This window comes from Biomphalaria glabrata, chromosome 4 (genome assembly GCF_947242115.1).
Source record: "Biomphalaria glabrata chromosome 4, xgBioGlab47.1, whole genome shotgun sequence".
Classification (NCBI taxonomy): Eukaryota; Metazoa; Mollusca; class Gastropoda; family Planorbidae; genus Biomphalaria; species Biomphalaria glabrata.
In genome coordinates, this window is record NC_074714.1 from 35,639,023 (window position 1) to 35,658,040 (window position 19,018).

Here is a 19,018-nt window from a genome sequence, read left to right on the forward strand (position 1 = left end):
GGGTTCTACTATTGATGCTACCATGAAAAAATATTCAAGAAATATTGTATCTAAATCTAAACTGAAAATTTTTTACCTTTATAAAATCTATAATTTTAAGTTAATGGAATTAGATCTAACTTGTTTATGAATTTGAATCAGTCATTAGTAAACATACAGCAAATACAACTAAAGATTAACAACTCCAACTGTAATGCATTTGCAATTAAAAGAGTATAATTTTAACGAGTATAAAAAATTGACAACACCTCAATCTACTATCAACAATAGTAATAAAAATTCTAGTTCCGTATAAACATGGCGAATATTGTTTATATTGTTTATCACTAGTTCTATCTAGATCTCGATAGTAAATTTAACTTTGGATGTAGATCTATTTAGATTATTTTGATATTTCTACCAAACAACCTCTTGTCCGATAAGCAAATTTTAAATGTTGGTATTATAATTATTAATAATAGTAATATTCTATATTTAATATTGTGACATAAATTGTCTAAGTCTAGACTAGATATTCTAGACTCTACTATTACTATAACTCTAGACTTAGACTAGTCTACTACTGAGGCTCACTCTCTATAACTATAATAATTAATAACTAACTTAGTTGTCAGGCAGGGGTTCAAATTATATATATATGCTGCTGCTTGTTTCTTGTCTCTTGTTCTTGTTGACTTGGTTCCTGTGGCTCACTAGGCCACTAGGGGTTTCTTGAATATTTAATAATACTTGCTTGATACTTTCTTGGTTACTCTATTATTATAATTCATTAATACTTGCTTAACTCAAATACGAACACTTAATTAGTTAATATACATCAACTCTAACTCCTTATATTCATGAATATCGATAATACTTTAATACTTAATAAAGCACACAATTATATCACACTTATGAAATAGTAATACACAAAACACCAGTCCATCAACTTATAAATATATAAATGCATAAATACCAGTCCAGGAAGTAAACGTCCAACCTTCCTGGACCAGGAGCAAGACCTTACTGACTTAACACATTCTCTCGCACATTCAACGAAGACTTAATCATTCAGTTCACAACACGTGCAACACTTTGCATTCATAACAAGGGGATATAACAATCATACTAAAATATTAAAGTAACATTCTCGCCATACCTCTCTTTGACATCCCCGCTCTCACGATATGACTGTTATTAGATAACAGTCATTCAAATATATACATAAATATACATACATACACACACTGTGTCATACACATACTTATATACATATATATAAACATGTATATCTACACACAAATGCATATAATGTACATTAAAGTGAAATAGCCCTTATTAACCTAACAAAAGAAATATGTCAAGCTAAGGCTATCACTTATATGACACTATTTACAACAAAGGGAAAGAGAGAAAAGAATAAATGAGAAGGAAAAAAAAAGTGGCATGGAGAGTTAAATTACAATTTGAAGTCGGCAGGCATAGTCCTTCCCACGTTAATATTTAATATGTAAAACAGCAAACATACAAAAAAAGATCAACTCCTATGTATAGCAATAATATACGACAAGATACCATCTCTAATAGTTAAAACCGCGTTTGACATTGTATTGGGAAAAAAAAGATGAATTCTAACAATTACAACTAATATAACTATGCTAAGTTGCTATGTTAGTCTTGACAGTGTATCAGCTAGTAGACAGTGGTCTATGGTCAAATTGGATTGTGCATCCTCCTGGGTATCTTAGGTATCTGTCTAGACGTTGGACACTCACGCTACTAATGAAGTAATGCTACTCTCTATGTATCAGCTCTCTGCACTTACTGGAAGGAAGCCATCTACTTGGTGCAACACACAGCAAGCTATTTTGGATGTACTGTTTAGATAAATACAATTTAACTATTAAGATTTGGTACAAAAAAAAATTAAAATACATGAAGACAGACAATGCTGAATTTTCTCTATTGCCAAGTCGCACTCAGGAATTCAGGCGACCCTCGTGGACATCCCCTTCTCAGCGACAGGGAGAGGGGAAACACTACGTCAAGATTTCTTTTTTCTTTTTATTGGAAGTTTTAGGTACAAAAACATTTGTAGCCTGTTGGGGTCTGGTTTAACTTTACCCCCACCAACAACTTGATAAACTCCTTTTATTAGGTTTAATCTCTGTAATGGTTTGTGTGCTCTGTGAAATGGTCTCAGAACATAAAAAAATTTTTATTGTCAATAAACTGACAATCAATAAGTTCCTTATCAATAAGTTCCATAGTAGTTAAGACATTTTCTATTGCTTCTCCAATTTCTATCTCATTAATATCATAAACAGTATAATTACAATCATTATGTTCCTTACTTGTTAAGACATTCTCAATTTCTTCATTATCTTCTATCCCATTTATATTATTAACAATATCATGACAGTTATTTTGTTCCTCATTAGTTGATAGGTCATTTTCAATTTCTATTTTATAGGGCACATCTCCCTGTAATGACAGTTTTACTTCCAGTTCCATTTTCAACTTTACCACTTCTATTGCCTTTCTTTCTAATTCTAATTTTAATCTTTCTAGATCTAGTTTTTGTTGGTTTAAAACAAACTCTCGTGATTCCTCACCCTCAATTCCAAACATGTGGGCCTGTTCTATTATTACCTCAATTGACCTAGGTTTAAACTCGTCCATGGTGATCACAAATATTAAGAAATATTACTGAATAATCTTAAATTAATTTATAAAGGTTAAGTAAACAAGTAACATTGTTCAATTTACATAAGACAATAAATTATAAAAAGGATCAACAAAAAAAAATTCAACCTTTACCTCCACTACTGAAAAGGCAATGTACACTCGACCCTGAATAGTAAGTGAGTAGTAGTAGTAGTAGTGTCTCTTTAAATGGTGATGTCTCTAAATTGTGATGTCACGCCGTGCTGAATCTTCGGACGTCAACGAAAAAAATGGGGAGGGATGCATTGACCTCGGTAGAATGTACAATAATCCAATAGTAAGTGAGTAGTAGTAGTAGTAGTGTCTCTTTAAATGGTGATGTCTCTTTAAATGGTGATATCCCTTTAAATGGTGATGTCCCTTTAAATGGTGATGTCTCTAAATCCAATAATCCAATAGTAAGTCAGTAGTAGTAGTAGTAGTGTCTCATTAAATGGTGATGTCCCTTTAAATGGTGATGTCCCTTTAAATGGTGATGCCATCCTGTGCTGAATCACAAGTTGTCAACAAAAACTTCTGTGTGTAACAGTCACAATCGTGTGTAGAGGTCAACCAGTGAAAAAAAAATGCAGGCTCTGGATAGTTCAATAACTTCTTCAAGGTGACGAAATAATATGTATAACAGACACGGTACCTGCCCGGACGGTCCCTCAGATGTCAATAATAATACTGTAACTGTATTAATAGTACACTGGTTAATACACTGGTGTTAAATAATACAGATTGTCTTAAATCCACTCAAATATGTGAAGGTAGTATCTCGTTTGGCTGATCGAAGAGACAAATAATAGGTAACAGGTACAACGATACCTGCCTGGACGAAGCCTCCAGATGTCAGGGGTTCTAATTATATATATGCTGCTTGTCTCTTGTCTTGTTGTGTTTCTTGACGTGGCTCGTTAGGGATATGAATACTCAATTACACTTATTAATACTTGCTTAGTTACTCAAATAAGAACAGTTACCACTAGATACACAACTCCAACTCTAGATCTCCAAGAATATAACAATGATATTTTAATATCCAATATAAATCAAATAATGCACAATAAATATTACTAAACAAACACCAGTCCAGGAAGCGACTATCCAACCTTCCTGGACCGGGAGCAAGACCTTACTGACTTAACACACTCTCTCGCACATTCAACGAAGACTAAATCATTCAGTTCATAACACGTGCAACACTTTGCATTCATAACAAGGGGATATAACAATCATGCTAAAATATTAAAGTAACATTCTCGCCATACCTCTTCCTGACATTAGTAACTAGAGTCTAAGTATAATTATGATATATAATAATCATAATAATGTAATATATAATAATTAGTAGAGTTAGTAGACTCTATAAAGACTACTAAAGTTTAAACTAATAATTATTAATAGTCTAGATTCTAAATAATGACTAATGAAATTTGAATAATGAAATTACTCAGTACTGTACTGTGAGTTTTACTCTACTACTGACTGAGTGTCACCGTCACACCGTAACTGTCTATCAATTAAGAATTAAGATCTAGGTTCACAGTCAGCAATAAACAAACAACCACAATTCAATTAGTGTCATGGCGGAGAACCATACTTTAATATATTATAATTATATATTGAACGCGTGCACCTTTGCGCACCATATCAACATCGCCTTTTCTTTAAAAAAAAAAAAACATTTTGGGGAGTATCATAAGAAAGATAAAACAAAACCACAACAACATAAACAACAAAACATAACATACATATATACGCTTCAATGAATATGAAACATATCACATTTAAAAATCAACATTGATTAGTTCATTAAGACACATAGTCATTGAATCTTGTAGGTTTCTTCAACTGATCCCTTGGTCACAGGGAATGATGAGTGGCGAATGAGTTGATCATGAGTTCTATTGTCCTGTAAGTTGTCATCAGTATCGGGGAATATATCTTCTTGTTCTGTTTCTCTGTTTGGGTTGATATGCACTCTGTTTCTTGGGTATACTGCACCATTGTTACCTCGAATAATGTAAGCTACTATATAATCCACCTCTCCATGTAGGGTCATTAGGTGATTGAAAATAGACCATCTGTCCAGTTCTCAGCTGACTTAAATTTCTTGACTACTTATAATAAGATGTTTTTACACTCATCTGATGTTTTTCTTTCTTTCTCATAATGTTCTCTTGACATGTAAAACTCTTAATGTTACAGGAGAAGGGGCAAAGGCGAGTAACTGGCGCCTTAACCAGTAAGCTTCGGGCAGGAGGGGCTCGTTAGCCATGGTTGGCTACCCACCTAGGAGAAGGAAAACTCTGAATTCAAACCTCTGTTGCCTTGCAGCTTTATACCCAATCATGTGAAAGGCTTTGGGAGTCAACCCTGAGGAAAAATCAGGAGCTGGCGACCCTAAGGCAGTTTGCAGCACCCAGTGCTACACTCTGGCAGAACCTGCGATGCCGCTGACCCCAAACTGTATCGGCACTGCCGTTCTCTTGGATACATCAGCTGCATGGAGTGGGGGGAACTGATATGTGGGCGACATCGTTCTGACCACAGCTAATGCCCAGGCATTCATTTTATTTCCATGAGATGATCCATTGTCGCTTCGTGACTGACGGAGGCCATAGAATGTTACTCCTTTTGTTTGGTATCAGTGTTTGAGTCATCCGACTTAAAAACATCTAAGTGGGCTTAGATTTGTGTCTTGCCTTGGAGTATTTCTAAATTCCAGGAGACTTTCATAAGCATCTGACTTTGATTCTCTAGATTTCTTTTTTATGTTCTTCAAAATTTTAACTGCTGACTCAGCCTTTCCATTGGATTGATGGTGTCCTGGAGAAGATTTCAAATGAGTCACTCCTCATTCAATCATAAATTTGGAAAAGTATTCCAACGTAAATTGAGGTCCGCTACAGACTTTGGGCACCCCATATCTTGCAAATAAAACTTTCAGTTTCTTTATAATTGCGTGTGTTGTTGTCAACTGCATGTTTTCTACTTGGATGAAATTTGAATAATAGTCCACTATAACTAGATATTGTTGGTCACACACTTGGAACAAATCAATTCCAATCTTGTCCCATGGATTAGAACCTATTTCGTGCTGTATTAATTCTTCTGGTTTGCTGGTTTGTTTTTCTGACATATATGTAACATGAGTTGGCTATTTCCTTTATTCGAGCTGATAATCCAGGCCAGAAAACTGTTTCTTTTGCTCTTCTTTTCATTGAGTCTACTCCCAGATGTGCTGCATGGAGTTTTTCCTCTATTTCCTTGCGAAGTGATATTGGTATGATTATTTGTTCTTCTTTCAACAAGAGTCTGTCTTCGTATGTTAACATGTCTCTTAGTGAAAAATATTGTTTGAGTTCAGGTAGACTATTTTTTTTTGTTTGGCCATCCATTTATGATATACTGAATAAGTGTTTGCATCGTTCTTTCTCTGTCTCGATTCTGACTTTCTCCAGTACAGCATCGTTGGTATTGCCAGTCCGACTGTATTGACACAAACATCACGGATATCAATCTTTTCCTCTGATGGGTCTCTACTCAAAGTATCAGCAATGAAAAAATTTTCGCCTTTGACATATTGAATCTGGATATCGTAACGATAAAGGCGCATCATTAGACTTTGTAGCCTTCTCAGAGCAGAACTGAGTGGTTTTTGAAGGATTTTTTCCAGTGGTTTATGGTCATTCTGAACTATAACTGTCCTGCCATGCGTATACTGGTCACAACGTTCCAAACCAACAACCACTGCCAACAATTCTTTTTCAATCTGTGCCCATCTTTTTTTTAGTATCAGTTAATGATCTAGAAGCATATTCTATTAGACTGCCATCTTGTAATAACGCTGCTCCAAACCCATTTTGGCTACTATCTGCTTGTAATGTAAGCTCTTTGTTAGGGTCAAAATATATCAGTGTGCCATTAGTCAATATTTTCTGTTTTATCTTGTTGAAAGCTCGTGTGCACTGATCAGACCAAACAAATGGTGTGTTCTTTCTTGTCAACTCTGTTATGGGCTGTAAATCTGTCGACAGGTCTGGAACAAATCTTGCAAGATATTGAACCATGCCACAGAATCTTCGGACCGATGAGATATCTTTTGGAGCATTCAAACTCAAAATTGCAGACACTTTGTTCAGGTCTGGTTTTATTCCTGCTTCTGTAATAATATGACCCAGAAAGTTAATTTCAGTTGTTCTAAAAACAGACTTTTCGTGGTTCAATTTAATCTTTTTTTCTTGACATCTCTTCATCAGCTCTCTTAGGTTAATATGATTTCTTAGTGCTTCTTCTTTCGTTCTTCCTCTTCCTACCACTATAATATCATCGACATAATTGAAACAGCCTTTCAGTCTTTCTAGTGCTAGATTTAATCTTCTCTGAAAAATTTCTGAACTCACTTTCAGACCAAATGGTAATCGCTTCCATTTGTATTTACCAAAAGGGATTATCATTGCTGTCAAATTAGATGATGCTGTGTCTAGCCTGACATGCCAGAAAGCTTCTTTGCTCATCCAATTTGCTGAATATTTTGGCATTGTTCAAATCTGCCAATATGTCATCTAAAGTAACAAGATTATAGAATTCCCTTAGTAAAACTTTATTCAGGGCTTGTGGATCTATGCAAATCCTAATTTTTCCATTAGCTTTTTCCACTATTGCCATCTGACTCACCCACTCTGTAGGCCCTATCATTGGTTCTATGATTCCTCTCTACTCTATGGTCTTTAACTCCTCCTTAACTCTTTCTTGTAAAGCAATTGGGATCTTTCTACACAGCAGAATTTTGGGCTTAATGCTGCTATCAATCTTTAAAGACACTTCTCCTAAGTCACCTAAATCACCCGTAAACTTTGGACTACAGTCTTCTTCTTGGTTATTCACTACTGATGCTATGAACCTATCTTTATTGACGTTGATTAATTTCATTCTTGTTAAAGTTTCATTACCTAAAAGGCATGCTAGATTGTTTTGTACAACTATATATTCTATCTTAAATTTTTCGTTAGTTTTCTTATTTCTCATCGTAAGAGAGGCTTTCCCTATGGGGTTCATTTTAGTCTTATTCCACAATATTAATCTTTGCGTTGCCTTTTTTTAATCTGATTCTTATTTACGTATCTCTCCTGTATGGTATTTACATCAGCTCCACTGTCCATTTGAAACCTTACACGATGACCATTTACTGTCATAACTGCTTTCATCCTTTTTGTTTTGCGGTTCTCTAAAGACATCAACCATTTATTTTCTACCATCATGACCATCTATTGTGTCCGAATGCAGCTGTCTTTCATCATCTGACATATCCTCTGACCCTTGCTGAATTTTCTTTTTGCACATTTTGTTCTTGATGGTGTTGCTACTTTCTCAATCATTGGAGGGTCGGCTTGTAACTGTCTTAACTGTTGTTTGTTGGTTGTCTCGTAAGCTCTGCAAATGTCTATGCACCTTTCTAATGTTAGATTACTATCTTGTAGTAATTTCATTATGAGGCATTCATGTCTTACTCCGAGAACTACTCTGTCTCTAATTAAGCTATCTTCCAGGCGTTCAAACTTACACGTTTTTGCTAGTCTTCTCAGATTTGTAATGTACTTTTCAATGTCCTTGCCTTCTTGCTGTTCACGAGTATTGAAAATGAAGCGCTCATAAGTTTCATTCGTTTTTCCAATGCAACAACTTTTAAATATGTTCAATATTTCTTCCATCTTTCTTTCTTTGCCGTTCTCAATTTCAAGACCTTCATATATGTCCATCGCTTTTGTCCCTATAATTGTAAGAAAGGTGGCCACTCTGACCTCCTCTGATTCTTCTGCCACAGAATCATAGTTTCGCCAGCTCCGGTGAAACTTTTGCCAATTAGCGGCCATGTTACCTTCTACCTCAAGTGGCTCAGGTACGGGAAGGAAATTTCTAGCCGCCATTGTAAGGCGTAGCCCTGTAATTGTTGTCTATTTATTATCTACCGATTAATGATTACCTCTGATCATTAATACACAGATGCCACCATATTAATTAAGATCTAGGTTCACAGTTAGTGTCATGGCGGAGAACGTGTGCACCTTTGCGCACCATATCAACACTGTCACTGTGCACAGGTGACAGTGACAGTCACTGTGTCTTTTCAGTGTGAAAATGTGTCAGTGTGCTTAGTTATTTCAAATTATAGATCTAGATCTCTTTAATAAATTAGACAGTAAATTCTTGAGTCTTGACATCTCATAAAAAGGGGATTATATAGAATCTATAGATTAGATCTAAGATTTTGCTTTAAGATAACTTTAACTAGTTTAACTTTTACTTTTAGGTTAGGCCAGGGATGCCTACATATTCCTCTCAACAATACTTTTTACTAAAAGCAGAACTAGATTTTACTATAATGACTATATAGATCTAGATGTAACCAATCAGATTGCTTCATTCTTACAGTGGCTGTTATGCGTAGTGAAGGCCTAGTTTATAGCTATGATAGTCATTGGTACAGTTATATATGCTAATATAGAACTAAAAAAAAAAGTACATTTTTATCCACACCCCTCCGTGTCCCTAAAAGTAAATAAATAATGTGTCTGACTGAATCTAACAATCATTTTAACCTCTACAAGAGTTAATCTAAAGATTTATTGAAATATTAAAGGTTAATTGTTTTTTAAATTATCTAAAAAAAATATACAATTAAAAAAACATTTTGTTTGGTTCCATATGTTCATTTTTTTTTTAATGATTGTATTTGTCTATTTTGTTTTAATTTTTTGTAGAACATTAACAATTAAACATTAAGCTTTGATGTATATTTCTCAGAAGTTAAACTACAATTATGTCTAAAAAAGACAGACGGCGTGTGATGGCCCAGATATGGGGCACTCCGACAAGCCATGATATTGATATGGTAGATGAGGGGAATCAGATTGTAGTTTTTTCTAATTATAGAGGCATCATAAACTGGTGGATGGAGATTTTTAAGGTAAGCATTTTTCTGGATATCTATCTGATGAATACCTATTTAGATACTAAAAAAGAACAACTAAGATAACATTGATTAATCAAGAGATCTCATCATTTGCTGTACTAATTGGCATGAAATTTTGTAAACAGGTTCCTTTTACCTCTTAGATGCTTGCTAAGATGTAGTTTTGACAGATTTGCAGCCTAAATACTGCATTTTGAGAAAAACCGCAAACTTTTTAAACAAAGTTTTGGATTTTTTTTTTGGTATTTCCCCCAAAAGGTCACAGTCTATATATAAAGCATAAATGGAAGTAGGACTAAAATTCAGAATTTTTAAAGCAAATTTGTTCTTTTTCCGCAATTCAACTTATTTTTAATTTGCCTTATTTCAGTTCCTCTTCCTTTTAAATGCTGTCTAAATAAAAAAAAATAATCCTAATAGCATCAAAAAGATAGATTAGAGTCTTTTTTTTTTCTGTTTCTTTTTTTTAAGAAAGAGAGATAGAGCAAGGAATGATACTTTGTATCACTGTTGTTTCTCTACATTCAAAATGTGTCAAATAAATGATTACAATAAAACCAAATGGATATCTACTTTTATTTAGAAGACACAATGCCAAAATAAATGTAGTGTGGGGAATGGGAAAGGTGCATTCAATTGGAAATGGCATTGCAACTGAAACAGATGTTGGCATTGTATAATACCACACATTGAATGCCTTATGATTTAATGATGAAAAAAGAAGGTAAAACTAATTCAAAAGCTGAAAAGTGTGTGACAAAGGGTTGATCAATCTGAGGATGCTTAAAAAAAAGTTAGGGCAGTGTGTTAGTGTCTGAGTATGGGGGTTATGGTCGAAAAACAACTTAGGGTATATACTATAAATTATATGTGGGACTAACTTTTTTGATTGTTGGGGGGCGTGGGTGTATAAGCGTAAGTGATACTAGAATTCATGGGCCAAAGGGTGTGTGTGTGTCTTGGATCGGGGTGTTATCAAGCAGGTCATTCCAAATCAGTCAAAAGTCTGTCAGAGAACATTATTGTGCACAGGGTGAAAGAAACTGAAAGAGGTTCCAGTGAGAGAGAAGGAGAGAGAGAGAGAGACAATAAATTGTGGGCTAAAAAGTATGTCATGGGGATCATTCAAATATGGCCACTTTATTGGAATTTAAAAAAAAAGGATGGGATATTCCAGCCATAAATTTAAACAAATCAATAGACGTAGCTGTTGTGTAATGCTTATTGCTTAATCTATTACTCTGTCTATTTCTCAGATATTTGTACTAACATTTACCAGACTTTTTTTTTTACATTTTAAGGCTTACTATCCCAACATAAAATGTCGTGAAAAAGGAGACACTATTAAGATCAAACCAACAATGGGTGTCACCATCAAACTTAATAAAACAACAAGACTCATGAAAATCAGTGGAAAGGATCATTGGCCCTGGTTTGTTGACACCTTTGAGAAACTTCTTGATGTTGGTAATGGGGATGCTGTTGAGTTGCAGAGTGATGGAGCATCAGCTGTGTCTGAAAATTCAGTTACCAGATATCTTCAGCTTGATAAGGATGATGAAGAGGTTAGTAGTTGACACATTTTACATTTCAGCAAGTTCACTAGATTACAATATTAGGTAGCCATCACTTTGACCTACCATATTTTACTTTTCTAGTATAAACTATTTGAACTGGCTGGGGCTTATGAACATGTTCATTTTTAGTCTGGACAAGGACCTAACTCAAGCTAAATCCATTTAGTCTACACTGGATGTAAAGTTGAATGTGGCTTGCCTATTTCATGGCATTTCCCCAAAACTATTCTCCATGTCTCTTGTACTCTTAGTATTTAAGTAAAGTAAAGTAAAAAAAAATATTTAAGTAGTATCTTTTAAATCTTTGTGTCAAAAAGTTTACCTTGCAAGTAATTTTAGTTTCTCAAGAAATATTGAATATATCTCTTCATTTTTCAGGTTCAAGATTTGCTTGATAGAATTCCAGAAGGTGGGGGAATCATGCACCATGAATTTATTATGCGCCTTTGGAAAAGTTTATTAGATGACTGGTTCGGAGTAGGAGCTGCTGTGTATATTGTGACACCAAGAATAGACTCTGAAAGATTGTTTACAGTAATGTTACTTATGATCAGAAATAAAGGGACAGGTTTTTCAGTAAGTATTTTAAATAGAGAAGTTTTAATAAGGGTTTGTCTTTGATTCCAAAGATTTAGGAGGAGTGCAGTATTTCATGTGACTTTGCAAACCCAGTTTCCACCTGCATATTTTGCCACATCTGATGAGACAAAGTCCTTGTCCACCAGGAGTTTATTTAAGATTTCTTTTTGTCTTCAGCATGCTCTTTTCTTTGGGCCACAAATGTTTGTGAGAACTCTCCTGTTGTCTCGTTCAGAGATATTTCTCTCCCTCCCTTTTGATGCATTAAAAAATATATGAAATACAGAAAAAAGTTGTTTTTTTTAAATTTATTATTAAAATTCATTCTAAATCTTTGTTTCTTAGGTAACTCTTTTAACTCCTGCAAAGCAAGATGGTGAACGCTTTGAGAAAATAATGGAGAAAACAAAACGTAGGATGAAAGAGGTTAAAACAGCCCAGGATAGCAGGCTCATCTCAGACGTCAAACTGCAGTGGGTAATGGACACACTCATCATACAGCATGAGGATTTCTCCACTAATTTCATAGCAGCACATAAAGATGGTGAAGCTGAGGTTCTGACCACCACAGCCCATTTCCACAAGGCACATTTTCATCACCAACAAAAAGACAATGTGTGTTATAATAGACTCAGCCCACACGACCTCCGTAAAAACTACTTGCTTCCTCTTAATATTGGCAACAATGTGTTTTGAAATGAATTGAGAGCTTTTGTTTGTACTTTCCCTGATTAGAAATGCTGATAGCTCAAGATATATTTTCAAATGTCTGGAGCATTTGCCTTTGGAAAAAAAAAGATAAACCACTTTTTTTGTCTTTTATTGTTTAAAAATAAGACTGCTTTGTTAATATTTGTATAGAGTGATTGTTGAAGACAGTTTTGAAGTTACTTAATGGAGTGAACTAGAAAGTATTAGCCCAGCCATTTTTAATAAATACAATTTTTAAGTTAAATTTTGTATTCTTTTTTTATTTCCTCTCCCCTTTCTGCCACTTAATGATTGGCTGTTTCCACGTTTAAACATTACAGTTTTAGACTTTTAGTCTGTAGAAATATTGGAAATTTATTAACTCTTTCTTTCCTTAATTATTTTCCACGTTCAGATGGAATCATTCATTTAGCTCATTTGTGTTTCACTTCCCTGTTATGATTGAACTTCAATAACTTTTTTTGTATGTAATCAGGAAATGTTATGTTAGTTATATAATTATAGAAGAATACTTGTTCTTTTTATATAAGATAAATTAAAGTTTATAAAACAAAAATTAATTTAATTTAATGGGTTCAAATCAACGTTGGTATCATCAGTTAGGAGAGAAAAAGTTATGGTTAGGTTAACAATACTGAAATATTACTTTTTAAAAAGTTATTAAACTGGTCTTGAAAACTATTGGTTGATAGTCCTACCGAAGTGTCACATCCCTGTTGTATATTCATATATTTATTAGAGTGATGTTGTGAATGCTTGTATAATATTGATTTACTATTGATATGAACAAATTGATAATCAATTTGATTAGCATTTTATTCTCTTGCTTGTACTTCAGTATTTTTATGACTACAATTTATAGTCACAGTCTAACAGATATTATTAAATAATTCCTTGTAATCAGAGTGAGATCTTAGAAGGCTTAAATCCTCAACAAATTGATACAAGTCACTATAATAATTTGTTAAATTTGGAACTAATTTATTTACATTGTCTAAAGCAGTGCTTCCCGCATTTTATCTTTAATAGAACACTTCACACATTTTAAGTATTTAGTGAAACACTTTTCTTATTTTTAGAGAGATTAATTTACATGGTGGCCTACTAGTTAATTATTCCTTTAGTTCACGGAACACAGCTTGGGAAACACTGGTCTGAAGCTAAAATAGCACTTTAACTGTTATTTGAACAAACCTTATTTCAATTGAAGGGCTGTTATTTATTCTTCTTGTCTCCCTTCATTATCTATACATCTGTTGTACAAAATGTTGCATAATGTTTTTGATTATTTTTGTTACAGAAGATTTTATCATTATTATTCTTGGTGGTTGTGAATTTTTTAAATAATTTATTATATCTCAATGCGGATTTATTTACCTTTGGACCAACACCATTCTCACCATTCATTAATTTCTGTGCAATCAAGCTTAACCTGTAAATTGGCATTTTAATTTCTTCTACCACTTTCAGACATTGTGAAGTGCTTTACTATAAAAAACAATTTAATGCATCTACCAATGAAGGTGTCACCTCATATTCCAACCTTGCATGGCAAGTTTAGCACAAGCAATTTTTCAAGTCAAGATTGACAGTCTAGTTCACTTTGTGTCCCATAGGCTACTTAATCATTTTTAATTTTCATTTGAAAATAATAAAAATAGTTCAATATGTTAATATTACAAGAACAAGCCACCTCCATATCCAGTTTGTCTTCTGGAAACACGTTTGAATTATAAGTAAAGACGAAGAAAGAATTATTTTTAATTTAATTTTGTAAAATATTTTTTTTTACATACACTTAAAATGTTATTATTGTATGTAGTTTGTTATTAATTTTTAATTTTTCGTTAAATCTTATTATTGTATACAGATCTGTCATTAATTGTTTGTTGAATGTTATTATTGTATACAGTGTGTTATTAATTTTTAATTGTTTGTTAAATGTTATAATTGTGTATAGTTCTGTTATTACTTGTTTGTTAAATATTATTATTGTATACAGTTCTGTTATTAATTGTTTGTTAAATGTTATTATTGTATATAGTTCTGTTATTAATCGTTTGTTAAATGTTATTATTGTATACAGTTTGTATTTAATTTTAAATTGTTATTTAATGTTACTTTGTAATTTTGAATTCTTATTTATTTTTTATGTTTCATTTTTTAAGTTGAAGATTTAAAATTGAATGATTTGAGGTGTATATTAATATTTCTTGTCTCAAAACGATAATCTCTCTAATGATGATGACCAAGTAATTGCTGCAAGTAATAAACTAAAGATAAGCACTCAAAGAACTTAGCTATAAAGAATATGGTAATTAATTAACACTTTTGCTTTTCTTTTATCTATATTTGTTAAATATGCTAATTGTACATGATTATAGAAGTGCCTCTTTTTAATCATAAAGCCATGCTAAAAATAGTCTGTTACCATCTTGGCCCGTAAAAAAAAGATCTTCGTATACATAGTGTTCAAAATAAAATTTGTTTTTAAGACATGGGTGATTTAACAAATAAGACTTTGAACAAGTTGATTTACTGTAGTTAAACAAATCAGGAAAATTCAATCTGAGTATTGGACTTTTTGATATTCTAATATTATGCCATTTAGGGATGTAATGATAGTGTTTTAATTAAAAGATCATTTATTAAAACCTTACTTTATTGTTTGAGATCAACAAATAGCTTTTTTTTTTTCTAAATTTTTATTTCTGCTAATAAATGAAAGCAAAACTTTTAAAATGTTCAATTTTATCCTTGAAATTATTCTAGTGCAAAGGTACATGAATATAACAATTGTAGATTTATTTATTTAACTTGTTATGAAACTTTTATTAAAAAAATATTTAAATTAGTTTTGATGTTATGTATGTTTAAATGTTGTTTTTACAAAGCTTATATCAACTCTCTCTGTCTGGTTAAAAAGTTTGAACATATATTTTCTTCATTTCCTATTCTTGGATCACTTTGCTCAATTATTCATTGGACATGAATCTATAAAAAAAATAAAAAATTTACCAATTAGTTAATTAATTATTGCTGATTAATTATTCTGTTTGATAATGAAAAAAGAGGAATAACTGCTACTTAATGAGAAATGTGGATGTGTATATTATGTTTTGACATGTTTTTCCTCCCACATCCCATTCTTGGATCAAGTTGGAATTGTACATAATATTCATAGTCTACGACAATACATGAATCAATCAAAAATTAACCAATTAATTATTGCTAATTAATGAATTTTGTATTACCTGTCATAAAAGAAGCTAAACCCTGCCATTTTCAAATAAATTGCAGTAATTAGTGGTTCTTTCCCTTAGATAAGCTTTTTTTTTTAAAAACTATTTTTTTTTCTTTTTCTTGTTTCACTCTTTTTATTTCATTCAGGCCTAATGTGTAAATGGTATCATCACTGTGCTGATTGAAATGTTTGTTGCAAAAAGTAACAAGTTTATACTTCAAAAAAAAAACATTCCGCAAAGATTCTGCTTATTAATCAATATACATTTAATAAATGAATCACCCTTAGACTACCGGTACTTTATTTCATTTATTCTAGCAAGTTTGGATGTTATATGATTTGCTCTGATATTGAAAAAATCTTTTAAAAATTGAAAAGGTGAAAGAAAAAAAGGAAACATTCCTATGGCAAAAAAAATTACAATATATGCAATTTTAGAGGCTCTCTATTTTTGTAAATGTTACAGATTTTTTTTTTGTCTATTTATACTATTGTAATTTAAATTTACACTATTTTGGCATGAAAAATATAATCATCTACATTTTGTTGATAGAATGTCATAATATTTAAACCTTTATTCCTAAAACCATTTTAAATACCTGATACCTATGAAGGGGCCATAAAAAAAAAGTAAGTTGTACAAAGAGAGAAATTCTCATCATGAGAAAATTGACTAAAATAGTGCTAGCATAGATGAATGAAAGATGACATGTCTGTCTATTCATTTAATTAGTTTAATTCTTGAAACATTGGGAAATTGTCATTTTTACTTTGGGATTTATAACTAAATGCAAACACAACAGATTTACTGACCCATGGAAAAAAACAAAAAAATTTCTTGAGGCCCCTCATACCCAAACAATGTGCCCCATCCTTGATGTGCATGCCCCACATTTGGAGAAATGCTGTGTTAACTCTTACTTGTTTTTATGGCACATAAACAAATGAGATCTGTGTGTGTGTGTAACAAAAAAAGATTTAGTAATCTATAAGGGGCTTTATAATACTTTATATCCATTTATATATAAGGACAAGAACCAACTGATATTATTGTTTATATGTTTTTCTTCCATTAAGGGATACTAAAACTCAAAAGGGCCAAAAAAATGGATGTTTCATATGGGAAAAAAATACATATATTGAGTAAAAAAAAAACATGGTTATGTAAGGTTTGAGAACTAAATTAGGAAAGAGGTGTTCCTTTTGACTGTAATATGGGCCAAGGCAAAGGGTTACTACAATTCACTTGTCAAATGGTCTAGGTGTGTAAGAGAGGCATAATAATGCATGTCATTCCTTTGTAGATTTAAACAAAAGAAAAAGTGTTCTGACAAATTAGTCTAATTATAATTTGAGATTTCCATCTCAAGTACACTTTATGATGATGGTCTACAAATCAGTTCCAATTTAGTAATTGTATTTCCGAATTTTGTGTATTTTAAAATTCAATTATGTAGTGTAAAATGTGAGTTTATCTACTTGTAGACACAATCAATTCAAAGAATTTAAATTAGAACTTCATATGACTTTATTTTGTTTCTAAAATAGAGATTTGTTACTGTACACAAGTAGCGTGGAAGACTTGTACAATCAATGTACTGGACCGTACCAAGCTGTACTAAAGTAAACTTGTACATTCTCTCTGTGGCTTCAATAAGGTCCCTGAAAGATTGCTGATATTAGAAATTTCAAAAGCATTTAGTGAATCCTTTCTAGAAAAGCACATGGCCATATTTCACAATGATTTGTTAATACCTGTAAACTCAGAAGTATACTGACTTCAGTCACGTGAGCACAAGGTGATCCCTACCTGTGCAGCCAGTTCATTTAGAACAATATTTTTCACTGCATAAATTTCAAAATTTCAGCAAAGATCTTCTTTAATCTGTCCTTTCTTTTTAATCATATAAATTATAAGGAATAAAATTAAAACTTTACTCACAAATACCAAATCCTAAAATATTATTTATCTATTTCCTTCATTTTGATTAATGTAGGTTTCAGATGTTCATTCAGAAATGATTATTACATCCTAGCCCAAACCTGCAGATGGCTGCAGGCACAATTTGAACCCAGAACCATTTTGATGACAGTTTTAAATTTCTATATATTTTTATCAGTAAACCAGTAAAGGTGAATGTACACTTCAAAAAGATGTAAACCATATTTACATATATCTAAGTACCTGTATAATTACTTTTTGTTTACTTTGCTTGTGAATATTATGTTTGTGTATGTAAATCTTTGACTGCATTTGTTATTCTTTTTTGTCTCACTTAAAAATTGTTCTCATTGCATTTCCATATTGAGGAATGAACATGATAAAAATGAAAGTTATAACTTATGTTCTGATTATATTACAAAGCTTATGATCAATCCTGTCTGTCTGGTAAAAAGTTTGTACACATTATTTCTCCCACACCCAATCTCTGATCAAGTTGAAACTTTTCACAATTATCCATTGGCATAGACAAGACATGAATCAATGAAAAACAAGGTTACAAAGACAGTTTGTGTGGAAACACAAACTCACAATCGGCCCATGAAGTGGCAGGTAGAAAGGCAGGTTTCACTACTTTCAGAAAGAATATCAGAAGCTATGAACTACAACTACAACCTTAGCTCTGTCCATACAACAAAAAAAAAGAGACATGCTCATGTTGCAAATACTGCTGTATTGTTAGTTTGACTAACGACTTCATACCACGATATGGAGATTTATTAATGTTATTATTATTACATTGTTAATATTCATATGTATTCAAATTTCAATGAACAGATAGTAGTGAAGATATAGTTAAATGTGAACCTGGCGTAACTGATGTTATTGAGGATTTTGTAATTGATCTAATTGTTTTGTAACTCATTCAAAGCCTCAACAAAGAAACTTTTCCCTTTATTTATGTGCTTTGTACAATACTGACCACGCTACACTTTATGTGTACAATATGAAACATTACCTGTACTTATTAATTGTTGTTTTCCACTTAAATGCACACTTAATAGATTTTTTTCTTATTTAAAAAAAGTAAACATTTCTTTTTTTAAAATGTAAGTAATTAGTAGACAGAAATTATCTGATTTAGTAATACAATTTTTTTAAAACATTTTTTTACAAAAAAAATAAACTGTATGCAATATAAAATGCGTAAAATAACATTATTTCTATTATAATATATGCACACAAAAATCTAAAAGAATTTTTCCTATAAAGTACAGAACTGATAATTCAAATAATTG

At 32.2% G+C, this 19,018-nt stretch overlaps 1 protein-coding gene across 1 annotated transcript; it reads left to right on the top strand.

The window, feature by feature from the left end:
• Positions 1 to 274: 274 nt before the first annotated feature.
• LOC106052155 (uncharacterized) lies at positions 275 to 18,135 on the top strand. Its single transcript, XM_056026933.1, has 5 exons — positions 275 to 435; positions 9,499 to 9,661; positions 10,969 to 11,232; positions 11,623 to 11,820; positions 12,169 to 18,135. The coding sequence occupies exons 2-5, from the start codon at positions 9,515 to 9,517 to the stop codon at positions 12,517 to 12,519; spliced, it is 960 nt and encodes a 319-aa protein (XP_055882908.1). The 5' UTR covers positions 275 to 435; positions 9,499 to 9,514; the 3' UTR covers positions 12,520 to 18,135.
• Positions 18,136 to 19,018: the final 883 nt, after the last annotated feature.